At 36.0% G+C, this 19,076-nt stretch overlaps 1 protein-coding gene across 1 annotated transcript in view; it reads left to right on the forward strand.

Moving 5' to 3' along the window:
* RNF217 (ring finger protein 217) overlaps window positions 1-19,076 on the forward strand; it is a 121,926-nt gene that overhangs the window by 59,908 nt on the left and 42,942 nt on the right. The window contains exon 2 of the mRNA XM_015535943.2: window positions 18,120-18,353. Coding sequence (XP_015391429.2) covers window positions 18,120-18,353 — 234 coding nt within the window. The remainder of the gene's footprint in view (window positions 1-18,119; window positions 18,354-19,076) is intronic.

Consider the following 19,076-nt stretch of genomic DNA (forward strand, 5'->3'; position numbering starts at 1 on the left):
CTGAATTTATCAAACCAGCCATAGCATTCCCTTAAGCCAAAGAATAGTGCAGAACAATGCTCCAACTCTCTTCAATTCCAGGAAGGCTGAGAGCAGCGAAGCTACAGAAGAAAAGTTTGAAGCTAGCAGAGGTTGGTTCCTGAGGTTTAAGGAAAGAAGCCATCCCCATAACACGAAAGTGTAAAAACAGGCAGCAAATGCTGGTGTAGAAGCTGTAGCAAGTTAGCCAGAAGATACAGCTGAGATAATGAATGAATGTGTCTACACTAAACAACAGAATTCCAGTGTGGACAAAACAGCTTTATATTGGAAGAAGATGCCATCTAAGACTTTCATAGCTACAGAAGAGAAGTCAATGCCTAGCTTCAAAGCTTCAAAGGACAGGCTGACCCTCCTGTCCTAATGCAGCTGGTGACTTTTAGTTGAAGTCAGTTCACATTTGCCATTCCAGAAATCCCAAGGCCCTTAAGAATAAGGCTAAATCTATTTTGCCTGTGTTCTAAAAATGGAACTACTAAGTCTGGAACATACAAAGGTATGACAGCACATGTGTTTACTACATGGTTTACTGAGTATTTTGAGCCTTCTGCTGAGAGATATTGCTCAGAAAAAGAAAAATATTCCTTTCAAAATATTACTGCTCATTGACAATGCACCTGGTCCCTCAAGAGCTCTGATGGAGATGGACAGAAAGATTCCTGTTGTTTTCATGCCTGCTAACACAACATCCATTCTTTAGCCCATGGATAAAGGAGTCATTTTGACTTTCAAGTCTTATTATTTAAGAAATACATTTCATGAGGCTATAGCTGTCATAGACTGATTTCTCTGATGGATCTGGGAGAAGTACATTGAAAACCTTCTGGAAAGGATTCACCATTCTAGATGCCATTAAGAGCATTCATGATTCATGAGAAGAAGCCAACATTAATGGGAGTTTGGAAGAAATTGATATCAACCATCAGGGATGACTGTGAGGGGTTCAGGACTTCAGGGATGTGGTGGAAAGAGCAGGAGAAGTAGAATTAGAAGTGGAGCCTGAGGATGTGACTGAATTATGATGCAATCTCATGAGAAAACTTGAACAGATGAGCTACTTCTTATGGATGAGCAAAAAAAGAATGGTTTCATGAGATGGAACCGACTCCTGGAGAAGATGCTGTGAAGATTGTTGGAATGACAACAAAGAATTTAGAATACTACATCAACTTGGTTGATAAAGCATTGGCAGGGTTTGAGAGGATTTATTCTAATTTTAAAGGAAGTTCTACTGAGATCAAAGCATTGCATACTCTAGAGAAATCATTTGTGAATGAAAGAACCCAACACTGCCTCAAACTTCATTGTTGTCTTATTTTAAGAAAGTGCCACAGCCACCCCAGCATCAACAATCACCACCCTGATCAGTCAGCTGTAATCAATACTGAAACAAGACACTCCACCAGCAAAAAGATTATGACTTGTGAAACCTTAGATGGTAGTTAGCATTTCTTAGCAATAAAGTTTGAAGATTAAGGTATGTACATTGTTTTTTAGACATATGCTATTGTATACGTTATGTCTACATTACATACATTATGTATGTATTGTATTCATACAAGTTATATACTTATATACAGTATAGCATGAACATAACTTTTAAATGCACTGGGAAACCAAAAAATTCATTGGACCCACTTCATTGCAATATTCACTTTACTGTCATGGTCTGTAACTAAACCCACAATAGGCCCAAATTATATACAATAGTATAAAAATACTACATAGGCATAAATACTATATAAAAGCCTTTAAGTTATGTTGTTATTCTTCCTTTAGTTATGTTAGGCTTATAAGAGAAAGGTATGAGAGTTTTGGAAAGCAACTTGATTTTCAGTTTTATTTATTCACTTGCTAAAATGTTGTGATATGTTCTACTTTTTCCATATGGCTTAGAGTTTTCTAATTGTTCTCTATCACACTGTCTTCCTGTATACTGTATCTTAGCTAGTTTTCTGAAATGAATTGTTATTTCAATGAAAAACCTCACATTTGAGCTCTCTCAATTCCAGTACATGAGCTATATTTATTTACCTTGCTGGCCAGTAGCAAAGTCAAGAGATTTTTATTGTTGTATTGCATTCACCTAAAGAAATTAAAAAGCTCAGTTGAAGCAGAGTGGGATTTTCTAAAATGTATTTGCAGTAAAGACATTCAACATTGTGAAGATTCCAGTCCTTTTTCAGTCTAATCACAAAGCTTTTCAGTAAGAGTTTACAGCATATCCATCCATTCACCAGAAAAGTCTTTTCTGGGTACCTCTCTATCCCATTCATATTTTTTAAAAAAATTTATTTTTAAGTAATGGCTAGACCTAATGTGGACTCAAACTTACAACCCCTAGGTCAAGAGTCACATGCTATAGTGACCGAGCCAGCCAGGCACCCCTATCCTATTCATATTTTTAAAAGGAAATGCTTTACTCCTAGAATAAGATTCTGCCCTACTTTGGAAGTAATAAAATTCAAGCATCAAAAGAAAGGACTTTTTTCTTTTGAAAGCGTTCATATTCTTTTGTCTTTTTGCATTCAAGCACACTTTAACTTTGTTTTGGGGAAATATAAAGGAAAATTTGGTCACTCTACACTAAACGGTATTTTATATTTGGAAATAATGAATAGGAGCCAGGAAGGAGGAATTATATTTTTCTTTATTGAATCTAAAAACTCCAGGTAATGAGCATGCTATTCCTAGAACTGGGTGGATGGTGCACAAAGATACTTTGTTTTGGCATGAAAAGGCTCTGTTGAAATTGCTCTTTTTAAGTTAAAGAACTATGTGAACTTGGTTTAACGTCTAGGAAAGCGTTGATGCTTGCCAATACTGAAAGACCAAAACCTGTAGGAAAAAAAATTAATGGTTGTGAGTAAAAATATAGAACATGTATTTTTTAACAGTGTCAAACTTGAACTATCTCCAAGTTTACAAGTAGTATTGTAAAGAGTGATTTTATCGCTCTATTTGTTAAACAATTTTCAAGAACAAAGGTTTTTGGATTAAAACAAAACAAAACAAACAAACAAAAACCTCCACCCAACTATTTTGACATCAGCTCTAGAAAAGGAACATTGGTTTCTGCGAATTAGCTTCAATGACAGTGGGACTGTGCAGGAGGAATACCGAAAGGATTTAGTTTACTTAGGAAATGGCATGCTACAGAGGGTTAGTCAAACTTAAATAATGTTCATTAATTCAGTTTTGAATTTACCCATAATTCTCAGTGTCCTGCCTTGTTTTCAAGACCAACCCAAAGTTTTGGTTACTGGTTTTACTATCAATTCTGGATCTGCCATTTACTATAGTTCAGAAAATATTACGCAGGGGTGCCTGGGTAGCTCAGTCGGCTGAGTGTCGAACTCTTGATTTCAGCTCAGGACATGATCTTGTTTGTTAGATTGTGGGATTGAACCCCACGTCAGGCTCTGTGCTGTGCTCTCTTTCCCTGTCTTGCTACCCTCTCTCCCACTTGTGCTCTGTGCAATCAAAATTTGAACAAAAATACTAGAGCATTGAATAAAAAAATAATTCCACAGCATGAAAAAATCATTTTTTAGTGATTCCTTCTTCTCTCTCGTTTCATGCTTTTTCCATATATACTTTTATATACTTATTTAAATATAATTTTTTTTTAACGTTTATTTTTGAGACAGAGACACAGCATGAACAGGGGAGGGGCAGAGAGAGAGGGAGACAAAGAATCCGAAACAGGCTCTAGGCTCTGAGCCATCAGCACAGAGCCTGACGCGGGGCTCGAACTCACGGACCGCGAGATCGTGACCTGAGCCGAAGCTGGACGCTCAACCGACTGAGCCACCCAAGCGCCCCTTAAATATAATTTTTAATGTTTCCTTATACATCATTTTATCTTCTATCTTTTAAAATATTTTTCACATTATTTGCTATTGATACAGCTAAATCTACTCATTGTGATCCTTTTCATTCTTCATTTTAACTAAAATAACTCCTTTTTCATGAACAGTCAAAATCAGTTCTCCTTTGCTTCTTTCCCTAAACTCTGGTCATTTATGCCTATCTTTATTCATCCATAAATTCTCCCCAGTGGCTACTAGCATCCTTTGCCCATGCTAGGCATTGAATAAATATTTGAGTACTGAGTTGAAGCTAATCCTCAGAATTATTTACAGCAAAGTGTTTTATAAAGAAATTGAAGTGAGAACAAATGAGAAAAGCCATAGAAGTTTTATGCCTGTAAAAAGAAGGAAGGGGCGGCTGGATGGCTCAGTGGGTTGAGCGTCCGACTTGGGCTCAGATTATGATCTTGCAGTTTGTGAGTTCAAGCCCCACGTCGGGCTCTGTGCTGACAGCTCAGAGCCTGGAGCCTGCTTCGGAATCTGTGTTTCCCTCTCTCTCTGCCCCTCCCCACTCGTGCTCTGTCTCTCTCACTGTCATAAATAAATAAACATTAAAAAAATTTTTTAATAAAAAAAAGAAGTGGCAGTATTTTTTTTAAGTTTATTTATTTTTGAGACAGAGAGAAAAAGAGAGGGGGATGGGCAGAGAGAGAGAGAGAGAGAGAGAGAGAGAGGGAGAATCCCAAGCAGGCTCACCACTGTCAATGCAGAGCCCCATATGGGGCTTGAACCATGAACCATGAGATCATGACCTGAGCTGAAATCGGGAGTGAGACACTCAACCAAGGGAGCCACCCAGGTTCCCCACAAGTGGCAGTATTAACTTCTGATGAGGTAGAATTTAAATATAAAAACACCAAATAGGGAGTAGACTATTTATGAAGACATGTCATAACCTTATATGCATCAAGAAACACTGCAGTTAAATATGTAAATGAAAAATTCATGAATGAGAAGTACAAAGATAATTTGAAAAACTATATAATAAGCAACTTTAATACTCCTTTTTCATAATCAAAATGAGTAGATAAATAATTAATGAGCCCATAGAGGAATTAAACCATCCAAACTGGAAGTTAATAGAAATCTATATAGAATCTTATATCTCTTGCTTAGAGTAAAAAATGTTAATGTCGGGATGCCTCGGTGGCTCAGTTGGTTAAGCGTCTGACTTCAGGTCATGATCTCAGTTCGTGAGTTCGATCCCCATGTCAGGCTCTATGCTAACAACTTGGAGCCTGGATCCTGCTTTAGATTCTGTGTCTCCCTCTCTCTCTGCCCTTCCCTCATTCATGCTCTGTCTCTCTGTGTCTCTAAAAAATGAGTAAGTGTTAATTTAAAAAAAAAAAAAAATGTCCAAGAAACATTTTTTAAAAATTATATAATTGGCTAGAAATCAAAACTTAATATTTTTAAAATTAAGATTTTACAGACCACTTTATTCTTAATTAAGCTAAGTTGAAAATAGAAAAAAAGTTACTAAAAAGTTTTAACTACATAGAAATTAACATTTAAAGAAGAAATGAAAAGTTTATAAACTGCCTAGAAAATAATGAAGAGAGAACATTTCATTCCAAAATTTTTAGAACATAGTAAAAACTGTATTCATTACTGAGGAATAAAAGCAGAAATCAAAGGAACTAAGGAATCATCTTAAGAAACTAGGAAACGAATAACAAAATGAAACAAAAGTATTAAGAGGACAATCTTAAACATAAAAACCAAAAGGAAGGAAAATGAAAAGAAAATATAGCAACATAAAGGGTAAGCCCAAGAGCTAAGTTATTTTAAGAAATAAAAGATTAATTCTTTTAGGAGCCTGATTTAAAGATCAAAGAAAGTAAAAGTAGACAAAGTGAGAAAGAGAGAAGGTGAGAAAAATAGATGAGATGAGAAAAGAGAGATGAGAAAAGAGAGAAAACCAACAGGGAGAAAGAGGGAGAAGAAAAAATATTCTATTGCAACAGAGGAGAAAACCTAGGAAATAGATGCTTTCCTAGAAGACATAGTCTAATTGGGTCCTCTATTGTAATTGGCCTGTTCAAATTTTCACTTCTTCTTGGCTTAATTTTGAAACTTACAATTCCTTCCAGGTTTTTTTGTTTGTTTTGTTTTGTTTTGTTTTGTTTTGTTTTCAGCTTTCTTTCAGTTTTTTCTGTGGTTGAGGCTAATCCTAGTTCCCTAGTGGCCAGACCACACCTGAATGATGGCTTTGGTTTCTGGGTGGTACATTTTTACAAACCAACAAAGCTAGGAAGAAGAAAAGATGCCACACAGTATATGAGGAACAGTGAAAGAAGTGGGGATGTTTCCCTGGGAGAAAAAAACTAAAGGGACATGATAGCTGTCTTCAAGCACTTGGATGTCCCTTACCAAGAAAAATGGGTAAACAACTCCCATAAGACCTAGCAGAAAATTTAAAATATCTGGTGTTCAGGGAAAAAATTTAGGAAACTACTACATTACTCTTCTAGGCCAACATGTCTATTTTGCAGTAATTTTCCCTGAACTTCTTAGCGTAAATATGCCCAAGATTTGAGTCAATGGCCCTAATCTACCTACTCATAAATCCTCAAAATCACCTGTATTTGCAAAGTTTTGCTTTCTTATTTCACTTTTCAGTGTTGTTAAGAGAATTTACTATGATTTATGGATAAAGCAAAATAGTTTTCCATAACTAGACCACCAATGGCTTTTGCTTTCATTTGCTTTTGGCATTTTTAAGATATTTAAGCGTATTTTGAAGGCCAAGAGAAAGAAACCAATGAAGGGGGAGACAGATGTTGTAAAAGGTTTCTTGTGGGTTCTGTAAAATGTTTTAAAGCTTAAAGTGGTTTCTAGTCTCTGAAATTTTCACGTGTTTCTTTTTACTGAAATTATACCTCTGGGTAAAAAATAAATAAAATGATGTCTATTCTATCCCACCAGAGTAAAGCTAATTATTACTCTGAGTACTAGATCAATTAAATATACTTCCAGTGCCATTTTATGTTTATTACTATGAACTATGTATCTATGTTTTCACATCTATGTGTTTGTATTTCCATTGTTAGTTAAATTGTTAAGAAGATGGGACACTTTTGATAAAAATCTATAATATCTGTTTTTCTTACGTACCTCAGAATTAAGTCCTCCTTATTGGAATATGATATAGTCATATAACTTGTACTTTATTTATCTTCCTTAAATATATGATTTTTGGAGAACACTGAATTATGAATGAGAATACTAAATTATTAATTATGAATGATTGCAGGATTTTAAATGTTCTCAAATAAGAAATAAGCATGAGTTTTTAATTTCTAAAATTAATTTTGTGAACTATTGCTTTCTAAATATCAAGGAAGGTGGATATTAACAAACTTTTATTTAGTTTTCCCCATCTGCGAGGTACTGCTCCAGGTGTTTTACACAAGTTAACTCATACAGTCCTCTGTACAACCCAGTTTGGTTGGTATATTGCCATCCCACTTCTACAGACACAGATGTTGGACAAGGGAGAGAGTAAGGAACTAGTAGTAGTAAGGGGCAGAGCCAATCTGAGTCTGGAATCTGCTATTTTAACTACTATACTCTACTGATGTGTTAGCTAGAGCTGAAGCTTTAGAAAGCTTAAGTGCACTGTCAGCCTTTTTGTAAGTTACAGCACATCTTATAATTAAACTATTTTAGAGACAGCAGGGAATCCTAAAGGTGAATTTAGTCCATGTTTGAGAGTGTTGACTGCGTGTGCCCCTGAAACTCAAGGGCACTCAGCCACATAAATAGCACCAGAATCTTGCATCTGATTCCCATTTTAGGGTTCTTTTCATAAATTGCCTGTATAGTTTCTTTATTTTCTGATTGTAAGAAATTGGAGTATCTTATTTAGATTAACATAACGGGAAAATAAGAGCGGATAACACATAAACAAAGAAAACTCAATTTTTTTTTCTTTTAGAAGTATTTCCCTCTCTAACCTGTGACAAAATATCTAGTCTGTTCTAAAATTTCTGCCTTTTAAAAAGTAAGTTTTATCACAGTGAGATGAATATGTACTCATTCTGTTTACCTGAGCACATATTATATACATTTCTCTTTCAGTCTAAATAGTTAATTTATACTTTGTTTTGAAAAATACCTTCACACTAATATTTTTAGACACTGATTAATATTGGAGAGTTATCCTCTTAAAGAATCTAGGGAATTTATCTTACTGATATACTTGCTCACATGTGAATAATTTATGTATAAGGGTATTCACTGTGGCACTCTTTGACATACCAAAATATATACTAGAAACAATCTAGATGTTCAACAGTATGAGAAATAAGGCTGGTTATAGTATGGTGGCATACTGGGCCATTATTAAAAACAAACAAAACACAAGGAAGACCTTCCTATGTGATATGAAAATATCCCCACAATGTATTGTCAAGTGAATAAAGCAAGGTGATTATGATTTGCTAACATCTGGGTAAAAAAAATGACAGAATACATATATTTGCATTTCTTATATATGCTAAAACATTTCTGGAAGGAAACAGCAACTATTTGGTGGGATGGATAGAAAATGAGTATAGTTAAAAGAGAGAGACTTGCTAATTTGTATCTGTACTTTTTGGTTTTTGAATTATGAGAATTTCTGACCTCATTCAAAGTATTGGATTAAAATTTAAACAGTTTTCTTTTCTTTTTTTTAGTTTATTTATTTTGGAAGAGAGCACATGGGCTGGGGAGGAGCAGAGAGAGAGAGAGAGAGAGAGAGAGAGAGAGAGAGAATCCCAAGCAGCCTCTGTGCTGTCAGTGCAGAGCCCTACACAGGGCTTGATCCCATGAACCATAAGATTGTGACCTGAGCCGAAATCCGACGCTTAACCAAGTGAGCCATCCAGGCCTCCCTAAACATTTTTCTTAAATGAGTGAACATGAGATCCACATATGAGTGAAAATACATGGTATCTGTCTTTCTGTCACTGATTTATTTCACTTAGCATAATACCCTCCAGTTCCATCCATGTTGTTGCAAATAGACATATTTTATTGCCAAGTAGTATTCCATTGTATATATAAACCACATCTTCTTTATCTATTCATCAGTTGAGGGACATTTAGGCTCTTTCATAATTTGACTATTGTTGAAAGTGCTGCTATAAACATTGGGGTACATGTGCCCCTATGCATCAGCACTCCTGTATCCCTTGGGTAAATTCCTAGCAGTGCTATTGCTGGGGGAGGTGAAGGGGGACAGAAAAGTTACAGAGATGGAGGGAAGGAAACCATAAGAGACTCTTGGATACTGAGAACAAACTGAAGGTTGATGGGGGATGGAGGAGAAGGGAAAGTGGGTGATGGGCATTGAGGAGGGCACTTGTTGGGATGAGCACTGGGTGTTGTATGAAAACCAATTTGACAATAAATTATATTAACTAAATAAAGTAAAATAAATAGCTCACTTGAAAAAAATGAATAAGTATGAAAATTTGGGTGAGAAGAAAGAGGAAAGGAGTTTAACATAAACAGGTGATTGTGTATAGAAAAACACAGTTGCATGATTGAAAATTAATGCTGCATTAATCTTCTATTTATTATTTTAATGATCTAAACATTATTTTGCTGTTTTTAAAATTTTTTGTTTATTATTTATTTTTATTTTTTGATTTATATCCAAGTTAGTTAGCATATAGTACAATAATGATTTCAGGAGTAGAATCTAGTGATTTATCCCCTACATGTAACACCCAGTACTCATCCCAACAAGTATCTTCCTCAAAGTATTTTGCACTCAGTGTAAATGCTATGAGAATTCAATTAATGCCTTCAAAATTACATGTCATTGTGGTGTTAATTTCATTTCCCTGATAACTCATGAAGTTGAACACACCTTCATGTTTGTTGGTAATTGAACATCCTCTTTTGTGAAGTGCCTTGACTATTTTTCCATTTGGTTGGTTGTCTTCCTTTTTCTTATTGATTTGCAGGGCTTCTTTATATATTCTGGATGAACAAAACCTTGTCTTTGCATATTGCAAATATCTTCTCCCACTCTTATTGACAGTCTCACTCTCTCCATAGTATCTGTTGGTGAACAGAGATTTAAATGTTATTTAGTCCAATGTAGCATTTTTTGGTGGTATCTTTAGGGTCGTATGTAAGAAATATGTCCCGTCCCTAAGATCATGAAGATAGTTTTCTTGATCACCTTTAGAAGTTGTATTGTTTAATCTTCTATGATAATAGCTACTGTCCACTTCGTTTGAGGTAGAAGTCAAGACATATTTCTTTAATGGATATTTAAGTGACTCAGCACAACTTACTGAAAATAATTATCCTCCACACTACTCTATAGTGTCGGTGCCTGTGGTGTCCCCGTGCAAGTGGTCTGTTCAGTACTCTTCTGTTCTAATATCTGTCATTGCCCATCCTTATCTCTCTGTGTGCTAGAGTCATACTTTTATAATTACTGTAGCTTTATGATTCATCTTCTATCTGGTAGAACAAGTCTTACTACTTAGTTTTTCTAGATCAGGAGTACAATGACTGTCCGTAAGTATTTCACAGTCAGCTCATAATTTTGAACTCACTTTGTCCTCAAGAAAAGAGGGAGAGAGAGAACTGCAGGAAGCTTTATAGATTAATATGACTGAATTTATATTTTTACCATATTGAAACTTCCTTCCAGTTCAGGAACCTGATGTATCCTTCCATTCATTTACTTCTTTTTATTTTCTTAAAAATATTTCAAATATTTCTGTGGAGTGGTATTATACATATTTTGTTGACTTTATTAATACTGCATGTTTTTTATATTGCTATAAATGATAATTCTTAAATATTTTTTCACATTGCATGTTATACTAGTTTGACTTGATTTTTGTGTATTTTACTTATTCAGCAAACTTGCTAAATTCAGTTATTAATCCTAGTAGTTTATCTGTAGATTATTTTGTATTTTCTGTATATATAATTATGCAATCTGTGAGAAATGGAGGATCTTATATCTTCATTTTTAATTGTTTTATTGTCATTTCTCTTCTCTTCTTATGTTGGCTATGAACTCTAGTCAATGTTGAATAATGGTGGCAGTGTATACTTGACCCACTTCCAATCTCAAAAAGAAAGCTGTCAGTATTTCACCATTGAATGTGATGTTTATTGTAGGTTTTCTTGTAAATGCTCTTTATCAGGTTAACAAAGAGTTTTCATCTCTTCCTGGTTTGCTAAGATTTTAACATGAATGAGTGTTGAATTTATCAAATACTTTTCCTCTATGGAAGATAATTTTCTATGGAGATAATCATATGATTTTTCTCCCATATTAATGTATGAGTTATACCAGTTATCTTTGAATGCAAACCAAACTTGTATTCTTGCAGTAGACCTTCTTTGATTATGATCTGATGCCTTTTTCTTAGATTGTTCAGTTTGGTTTCCTAATATTTTGTTTAGGATTTTTGCATCTATGTTTATAAAGAGATTGGTCAGAAATTTTCTTTTCTTACAATGTCTTTTTCAGGTTTTGGTATCAGGATTATGTCCACCTAATAAAACAACTTGAGCAGTGACCCCTCCCTCTCATACCCTTTTACTTATTCTCTAAGAGTAGTTGTGTAATACTGGTATTATTTCATCCTTAAATTCTCAGTAGAATTTACCAACAAGATAGTAGGGGCTGAAGTTTTCTGTGTGGGAGTACCTTTTTCCTCTTTCGCTTTTAAGATACTTTGTGTTTGGTACTTGACAGTTTTATTTGGTGTGCCTATGGCTTGATTTTCTTTGTATTTATTTTATTAGTATTTTTTATGTTTATTCTTGAGAGACACAGAGAGACAGAGCATGAGTGGGGGAGGGGCAGACGAGAGAGGACACAGAATCTGAAGAGGTTCCAGGCAGAGCCCAATGCGGGGCTCGAACTCATGAGCCATGAGATCATGACCTGAGCCAAAGTCAGGCACTTAACCAACTGAGCCACCCAGGCGCCCCACTTTGTATTTATTTTGCTTGGGGTTCAGAGAATTTCTGGGATATTTGACTTGATGTTTTTCGTTGTTTTTTTTTTTTTTTTCAAATATTCAAAGGCATCTAGCACAATGCTCTGTAGTAGCTGTTGAGTAAAAAAAAAGCAGCCACGTTCCTATAAATGATAAAGTCATGGGAGATCCATGAACTTGAAAATGAATCTGCCTCTTTAGTGCTCCACTAAGTAATTAATGCAAGATAACGTTTAGACAGTGCTTGGCAGGGTGCCTAGCTGGCTCAGTCTCTAGAGCATGAGACTCTTGATCTCAGGGTTGTAACTTCAACTCCCATGTTGGATGTAGAGATTTACTTTAAAAAGTTAAACTTAAAAATAGAAGGAACAGTGCTTGGCATGTAGGAGGTGCTGTGTACATTTCATGATTGTTATTGCTTTTGTTGTGGTAGTCTCTTCTCCTCTGTCATATTAACATGTTCCATTTTTAAGGAAAAATTAAATTGTTATCAACTGAACAAAAGTTCAAGGAAACCTGCAAACTATTATGACCAACACTTACAACCAAGATTGAAATCATAAACCATACCTTTCATAAATCAAGCTTTGAAAGCCAAGTTTTAAACTTTCTCTGTCCTTTTCTTTGGAAGATTTAATTAATCTGACACTTTTCCAGAGGCCTCTTCCCTCACCTGTGTCACTAAATTACTTCTGAGTTGTCCCAAGTGGCAAGTTAGCCTTTTAGCTTGAATGTTAACTGGGTAATAGTGTCTCCTGGAGACACTTGGAGATTGATTTAGAGTTAAGTAATTTTGTCTTACAAGAATGGACATGTTTTTGTCCAGAAGAATTGGACAGCTATTTTTCAGTGATATAAACTGGCATTAGCATTGAATACAACATAAATTTAAAATATCTTTAAGTATATTAAGTACATAAAATCCTTGAAACAGGAGTTAGATGACATGTTATTTGAACTGTTAAATTGATATTAAAGAATTATTGTCATTTTAAGAAGATATTTGGTATCATGGTTATGTATTTTAAAGAACTTATTTTCTTTAGATCCATACAGAAATATTTATGAATGAAATGACATGATGTTTACTATTTGCTTCAAAATAATATGGGAGGACAGTATGGACAGTGCACAGAAGAAACAAGATTGGCCAAGAGTTGATAATTGTTGATGCTAGAGAATGGGTACTGAAGAATTCATAATCAATCTGCTTACTTTTGCATATGTTTATGATTACCCTAATTCAAAACAAGTGTTTTAAACAGTGGGTAAAATATTCAAGGGAATTCTTATCATCAAATCCAAATTGCTAGAATAGGCTATCAACACAAATTTGATTCCTGTTTTCTAAGGTTCTACAAGGTCAGAATTCATACCTTAAAGCTACTTTATATCCTGGACCTATATCTTTTACTTGTAATATTGTAGGAGCAAATATATGGGCTTTTGGATGGAGTAATGATCTTTATTCCTATTTCTATAATAAATTTGCAGTGAATCCTGTCTAGCAAATATCACATATCTACAGAAACTATTTTATTAGACACTTCTCAGTGAGTAGCATTGGCCCATCATCTGATTATTCAAGCCAAAATCCTAGAGTTACCTTTGCTTCCTTCCTTTACTTCATTTTCAATATCTGGCTCATCACCAAACCCCACTGGTTCGTCTTCCAAAATGCACCCTATATCTGGCTACTTCTGTCACCTAGTTCAGTCATCCATCATCAACTGCCTGGAGGGCTGAAACAGTCAGAGGCCACTGGTAAGAAGAAAAGTATAATCTAGAGCCCTATTCTCCCAGTGTCCACTTTTGTCCTTCTATAGTCTGTTCTCCAGGAAGACCCTGAGTGACTTTTTTAATGTAAATCAAGGTCTGTCACTTCGCCTCATAAAACTACTCAATGATTCACACTGAACTTAAGAGTATAATCCATAGGTTCTTATCACAGCCAGCAAGGCCTGTGCGATCTGGCTCATTTGCTATGTGTCTCAGCCACTCAGTTCTGTTCTCTGAACACAAGCACATCAGGCACCTTCTGCCCTGGGGCCATGTCCTCGCCTCTGTTGCCTGTAGTCTCTTCCCCAGTTTCTCTGCATGAGGACACTTCAGTTCTCTGTTCAAATTGTTACCTCCTTGGAGATCCCTTCCCTGATTCATAGTTCCCTCTAGCACTGACTATAATCTGCCTGGTTTATTACTTGTTTGTCTCTCATTTCCTGCATAGAAGCCCTGTGTCTCTCTCCCTTCATTTTTGCAGGGTCCACCATAGTGCCTAACCTGTAAAAAACACATTTCATTGAAATCTAAGACATGATCAATTGTTATATATTGTATTATATTGTATAATATACAATATTATACACATGATTGTATATAACATACAATTATTACAATGTAATATTGTGTTACGTGCCACCAAGAAAATAAAAACTGCAAATTAAACAATGGAACAATGCTTAAGACTGTTGATTGTAAGACTGTCCTGACTTTTGAGATATTAAAATGCTGAAGAAACTGTGTCCTTGAACTGATGAAATACATATCTTGTTGAATAAATAAATGAATGCACTTTGCTTAATCATGATTATTTGTGATTTTTTTGAGGAAATTATTCTGAAAAAGATAGATATGTAGAGGCCAAGAGATTGCATAGGTCATGAGTAGCATTTTATTATGAAAAAGGAGATAATCTTACTATGCAGAACTAGAAGTACTTCGAAGAATTGTATGAGTAATTGTTCCAAACTGCCTATTACTAGCTTACCAGCAATGATTCAAATTTAGTAGGTCCTGGGTGGGCCAGAAAACCTGAATTCTCAGCAAACACTTTAAGAGACACAAGCAGTTGTCCCGGAAGCAGATTCAGGCCCTAAATTTTAGATGGAAGGAGGACAGAAAAGATAGAGACATAGATTCTGAGAGAGTTGGTAGCGGGAAGATGAGTGAATATGATCATATTGCTTCTATCTGCTTAATAAAGTAGAGATCATTTGGTCCATTGCAGTGGGGTAAGGATTTTGCAGCTTTCAGAAAGAAGAGAAGGTACAGGATAAGCAAAATGCAGAGAGTTTGAGAACACGAAGAAAGTGTGTGTTGTATGCAAGTGGATAGATATGCAGACAGATTTGGAAAACACTGAAGAAGACAAGGTCCTTGGTTGCTTGTTAGATGACAGGTATCCCAATGTGGTGTGGAAATGAACACTCACTGCTGAAGGAGTAATAAGATAACCTGCTCCCTTGAGCTACCTTGGGTTGTTCTGGTCCCTAAACTACATTCATTTCTATAAGACCTGACTGTCCCTGGGTGGCTGTGAAATTACTGCTTCCATTGTTGTCACTTGTGCAGTTAAAATAAATTTATAGGTGGGGCACCTGAGTGGCTCAGTCAGTTGTGTGTTTGACTTTGGCCCAGGTGCCCCACATCGGGCTCACTACTGTCAGCGCAGAGCCTGCTTCAGATCATCTGTCCCCTCCCCCCTATCCCTCCCACTCACGCTGTCTCTGAAAAATAAATAAATACAAACAAACAAACTTATAGGTGAGGGAGGCCAGGTTAAAACATTGACCAAGGAGCCAAAAAAATAACTCCTACCCCCTAAAGTATGCTGTTCCCCAAGAATAAAGAGTCACTTGAAATGGCCCAAAGGAACTCTTTCTCTGTGGAATGAAAAGGAGTTGTTTTTCACATGCTGAAAGTCGGGGTTTTTCATTTTCATATGGAAAACAAACACACTTTTAGGGTGGTTCCGTGCTCTGCCCTCACACTCTCATTTCAGTTCATCTGTACACCCATGTTTTTATATACTCTCACTTTGTGGTCCAGTCTTACTGATCATCTTTCAGTCCTTCTGCGGCTGTCATCTTTAAGTTAAGATGCATATACCTTAGGGCAGTATACATTTGATCCAACTAGGATGTGGGGAAACTATGGGTACCCCACTAAAATGTGCCATATTCTCTTACCGCCAAGCCTTTGTCCGTGTTTTATCTTCTGTCTGTTTGAAACACCTTCACCCTTGTTTGGCTAAGTTCTATTAATCTTAAGATCTCACTTGAAACCTTCCTTCTTCCAAGAAGCCTCTTCTGAACCTCCCAAGGGTAAGGTTACCAAGCCTTCCTCATATCCTCTCCTGACACCCTGTTCTTGCCCATCAGGCATGGTCACTGCTCTGTATCATGATTACCTCTTTACTGATAGGCACTTGCAATGCTTCAGCACCTAATCCAGTACCTGGCTCGGAATCAGCTTGATAAATGTTGACAGAATATTAAAAGAGGAAACATGTATTAGTTTTTTAAAAAGTTGCATATGTTTCATTAACCCAGTTTTTAATAATGTCACACATGTTTTTTTTTGTCTGTTTAAAATCTTCTGAGGATTTATGTCTTGAACTATAACTGAAAAATTTATTATAAACCTTAATTTGGGTTATAATCACATTTCATAACCCCATAACAAGTGTAATAAGCAAATCTGATTGTAACTAAAAGCAGACATCATAAAAAATAGAAAAATTATTTGAGGCCATTGTTTGAAAAATCTCTCTAGACCATGTTATACAATAGTGGTATAGCATTATGTAGCAATATACACTTTCAGCAAGTTGATCCTAAGAAGGAGGTTTATCCAACGCTCCTTTTTCATTTCATTATCAGTCTGGCTCGTGTCCTTTACTGGTATTAAATGTATCATCTCATGTATCCTTCAGCCTGTGGCCTCTTATTTTTTTTAATGTTTATTTTTGAGAGAGAGAGAGAGAGGGAGAGGGAGACAGAGTGCATGAGAATGGGGGGAAGGGTAGGCAGGGGGGCTGGACAGAGGATCTGAAGCAGGCTCTGCACTACAGCAGACAGCCCCATGCAGGGCTTGAGCTCACAAACCGTGTGGGGCTCAAACTCACGAACTGGCTCAAACTCATGAGCCCTGTGATCGTGACCTGAACTGAAGTCAGATGCATAACCGACTCAGCCACCCACACACTCCCAGCCTGTGTACTTTCCCTGTCCTCAAATTTGTGCCAGATACACAGCAAAGTGGGAAAAAAAAGTTACTCTGATGTTAGTTGTGTGTTTTTTTGGAATTGTTCTTTGTGGTGATGTTTTTCTTTCTCCAGACACTCCCTCAGTTTTCACAGATGGCTTTTCTCATTAAGGTCAATGTGTTTTGCCTTCTCAGAATGTCAAGTGACATTTCACCCAAGTGAGAGAAAGAGATGGTTTAACATTGTTTGCCGTTTGGAGCCTTCACGGCCTCCCTTTGCTATATTAGGATATACAAAAAGAGATTATGATGCCATGATGTATAAATATAAACACTTCTTGTTCACTACTTATGGAAAGTATTCTTGGAACTCTTTGTTACAAAGTAGTTTATTTTCTTCATTTGTTAAAATTTAGTCGTGTCCACCCTTGGTGCTTCATATGCTATAATCTTTCATGCCAAACTTATCTAGAATCCCATACCAAATGCTAAATGTACTCTTGTAGTATATCTTTCTCCTCTCTCCTAACCTAACTCTGTGGTCCTGTGAAGAAGTTCATTTTATAAATGACCTCAGTTGTAGCCAGATCTCATGTGTTTTTTTTGTTTTGTTTTGTTTTGTTTTGTTTTGTTTTGTTTTTGCATCAATGTGATTGGTGTAATTTTCTTACTTGCTCCTGTGATTCTGATGACATAAAAACTATTCCATGTTAGTTACATGGATGAGTCAGGGAAAATGGAGTTATTATTGGCAATATTTTAAAACTACTATGTGTTGTATATATGTATATGTACTTTGAAAATCCTTTGTTCTTCCTTTATAGTAGTTAGAGGTGCTTTAAACTTAGTGCTGAGGTACTTTGTAGTTAGGTTGAAAAATCTGAATCACTTTTTCATCCAACTATTCCTTTAGCTGGAACATTGTCTGAATGCTGAGGTTTCCGGAAGGATGGGATGATAATTTGCTTCTTTGGTGAGCCTGTGGTTTAGGTCCATTTAAGTTTACAAACATGATGATAGAGAATGCTTAAATATGCTGTAAATCATTTTGGAAACTTTATATGGTGATTATTTTGGTACTGCACAATATAGGTACCAAAGTGATTGCCATTTATTAGGTTAGAAGTCATGAAAAATGACGAATAATCCTTTATTGTAATCATGAAATAAGCAATACTGTATGGAAAAAAAAAGAACAGAAAATTAACCAGTGCTTTTCTTGGGGGGGTCTCCCATTTGCTCTTTCACACAGGTACAGCTTGGCCAAGTAGAAATCAAATGCCCTATCACAGAATGTTTTGAATTCCTGGAAGAAAGAACGATTACCTATAACTTAACACATGAAGATTCCATCAAATATAAGTACTTCTTGGAACTTGGCCGTATTGATTCCAGCACCAAGCCTTGTCCTCAGTGCAAGCACTTTACAACCTTCAAGAAAAAAGGACATATTCCCACCCCTTCCAGATCAGAAAGCAAATACAAAGTAAGCATGTTCACCAGAGTTGTGGGTTAGATGTCACATGATGCCTAATTAGGCCAACTTGTGGTGGGCATTAAGTGGGCTTCCTTCCCTTAGAAGTCTAAGGTGAGTGTATATTGGCTGTGATTCTAAAAATATGTGGTTTGGGGAGGCTGATGATAAGAGAGCACTCTTGAGGATTAAATTAAAGTTTTTCTTTGACTTTAACCATGTTTAAAATTCATTTAGTAGCCTAATCAAAAGGCTAATCTTTTTAAAATAATTGTCACTGCTATTACTAAATATTAAGTAAATACTAATACTTTTTTGGGGGGGAAAGCTTGACTTTTTCAGTGGACCCAAAGTGAATCTCTTCTGGCTCTGTCTGTGATAGGTGCAAATAGTATAAAATGCTTTTCATTCATGTATTCAGCAAGTACAAAATGCCAGTATAGGCCAGACAGTGTGCTAAATTTGGGGGATACAGAGGCAAATGTGAGCTAGTCCTTGCTCCAAAAATGTCTAGTGAAGGTGAAGGTGAGAGAGACACATGTCCTAAAATGACAGTTCAATATGATTAGTCAAAAAAACAAAACAAAAGCAAAACACAACAACAACAGAAGAAACAAAAAACGAGAACCCAAATACACTTGGGCTTTGAGAACACTGATGGAGGAGTGGAGGCTAGGATGGCAGGAGAGACTTTTTGCAGAAGATGCAGTTCTCCAGGCAGATAAACAGATAAAC

Source organism: Panthera tigris, chromosome B2, assembly GCF_018350195.1.
Source record: "Panthera tigris isolate Pti1 chromosome B2, P.tigris_Pti1_mat1.1, whole genome shotgun sequence".
Classification (NCBI taxonomy): domain Eukaryota; kingdom Metazoa; phylum Chordata; class Mammalia; order Carnivora; family Felidae; genus Panthera; species Panthera tigris.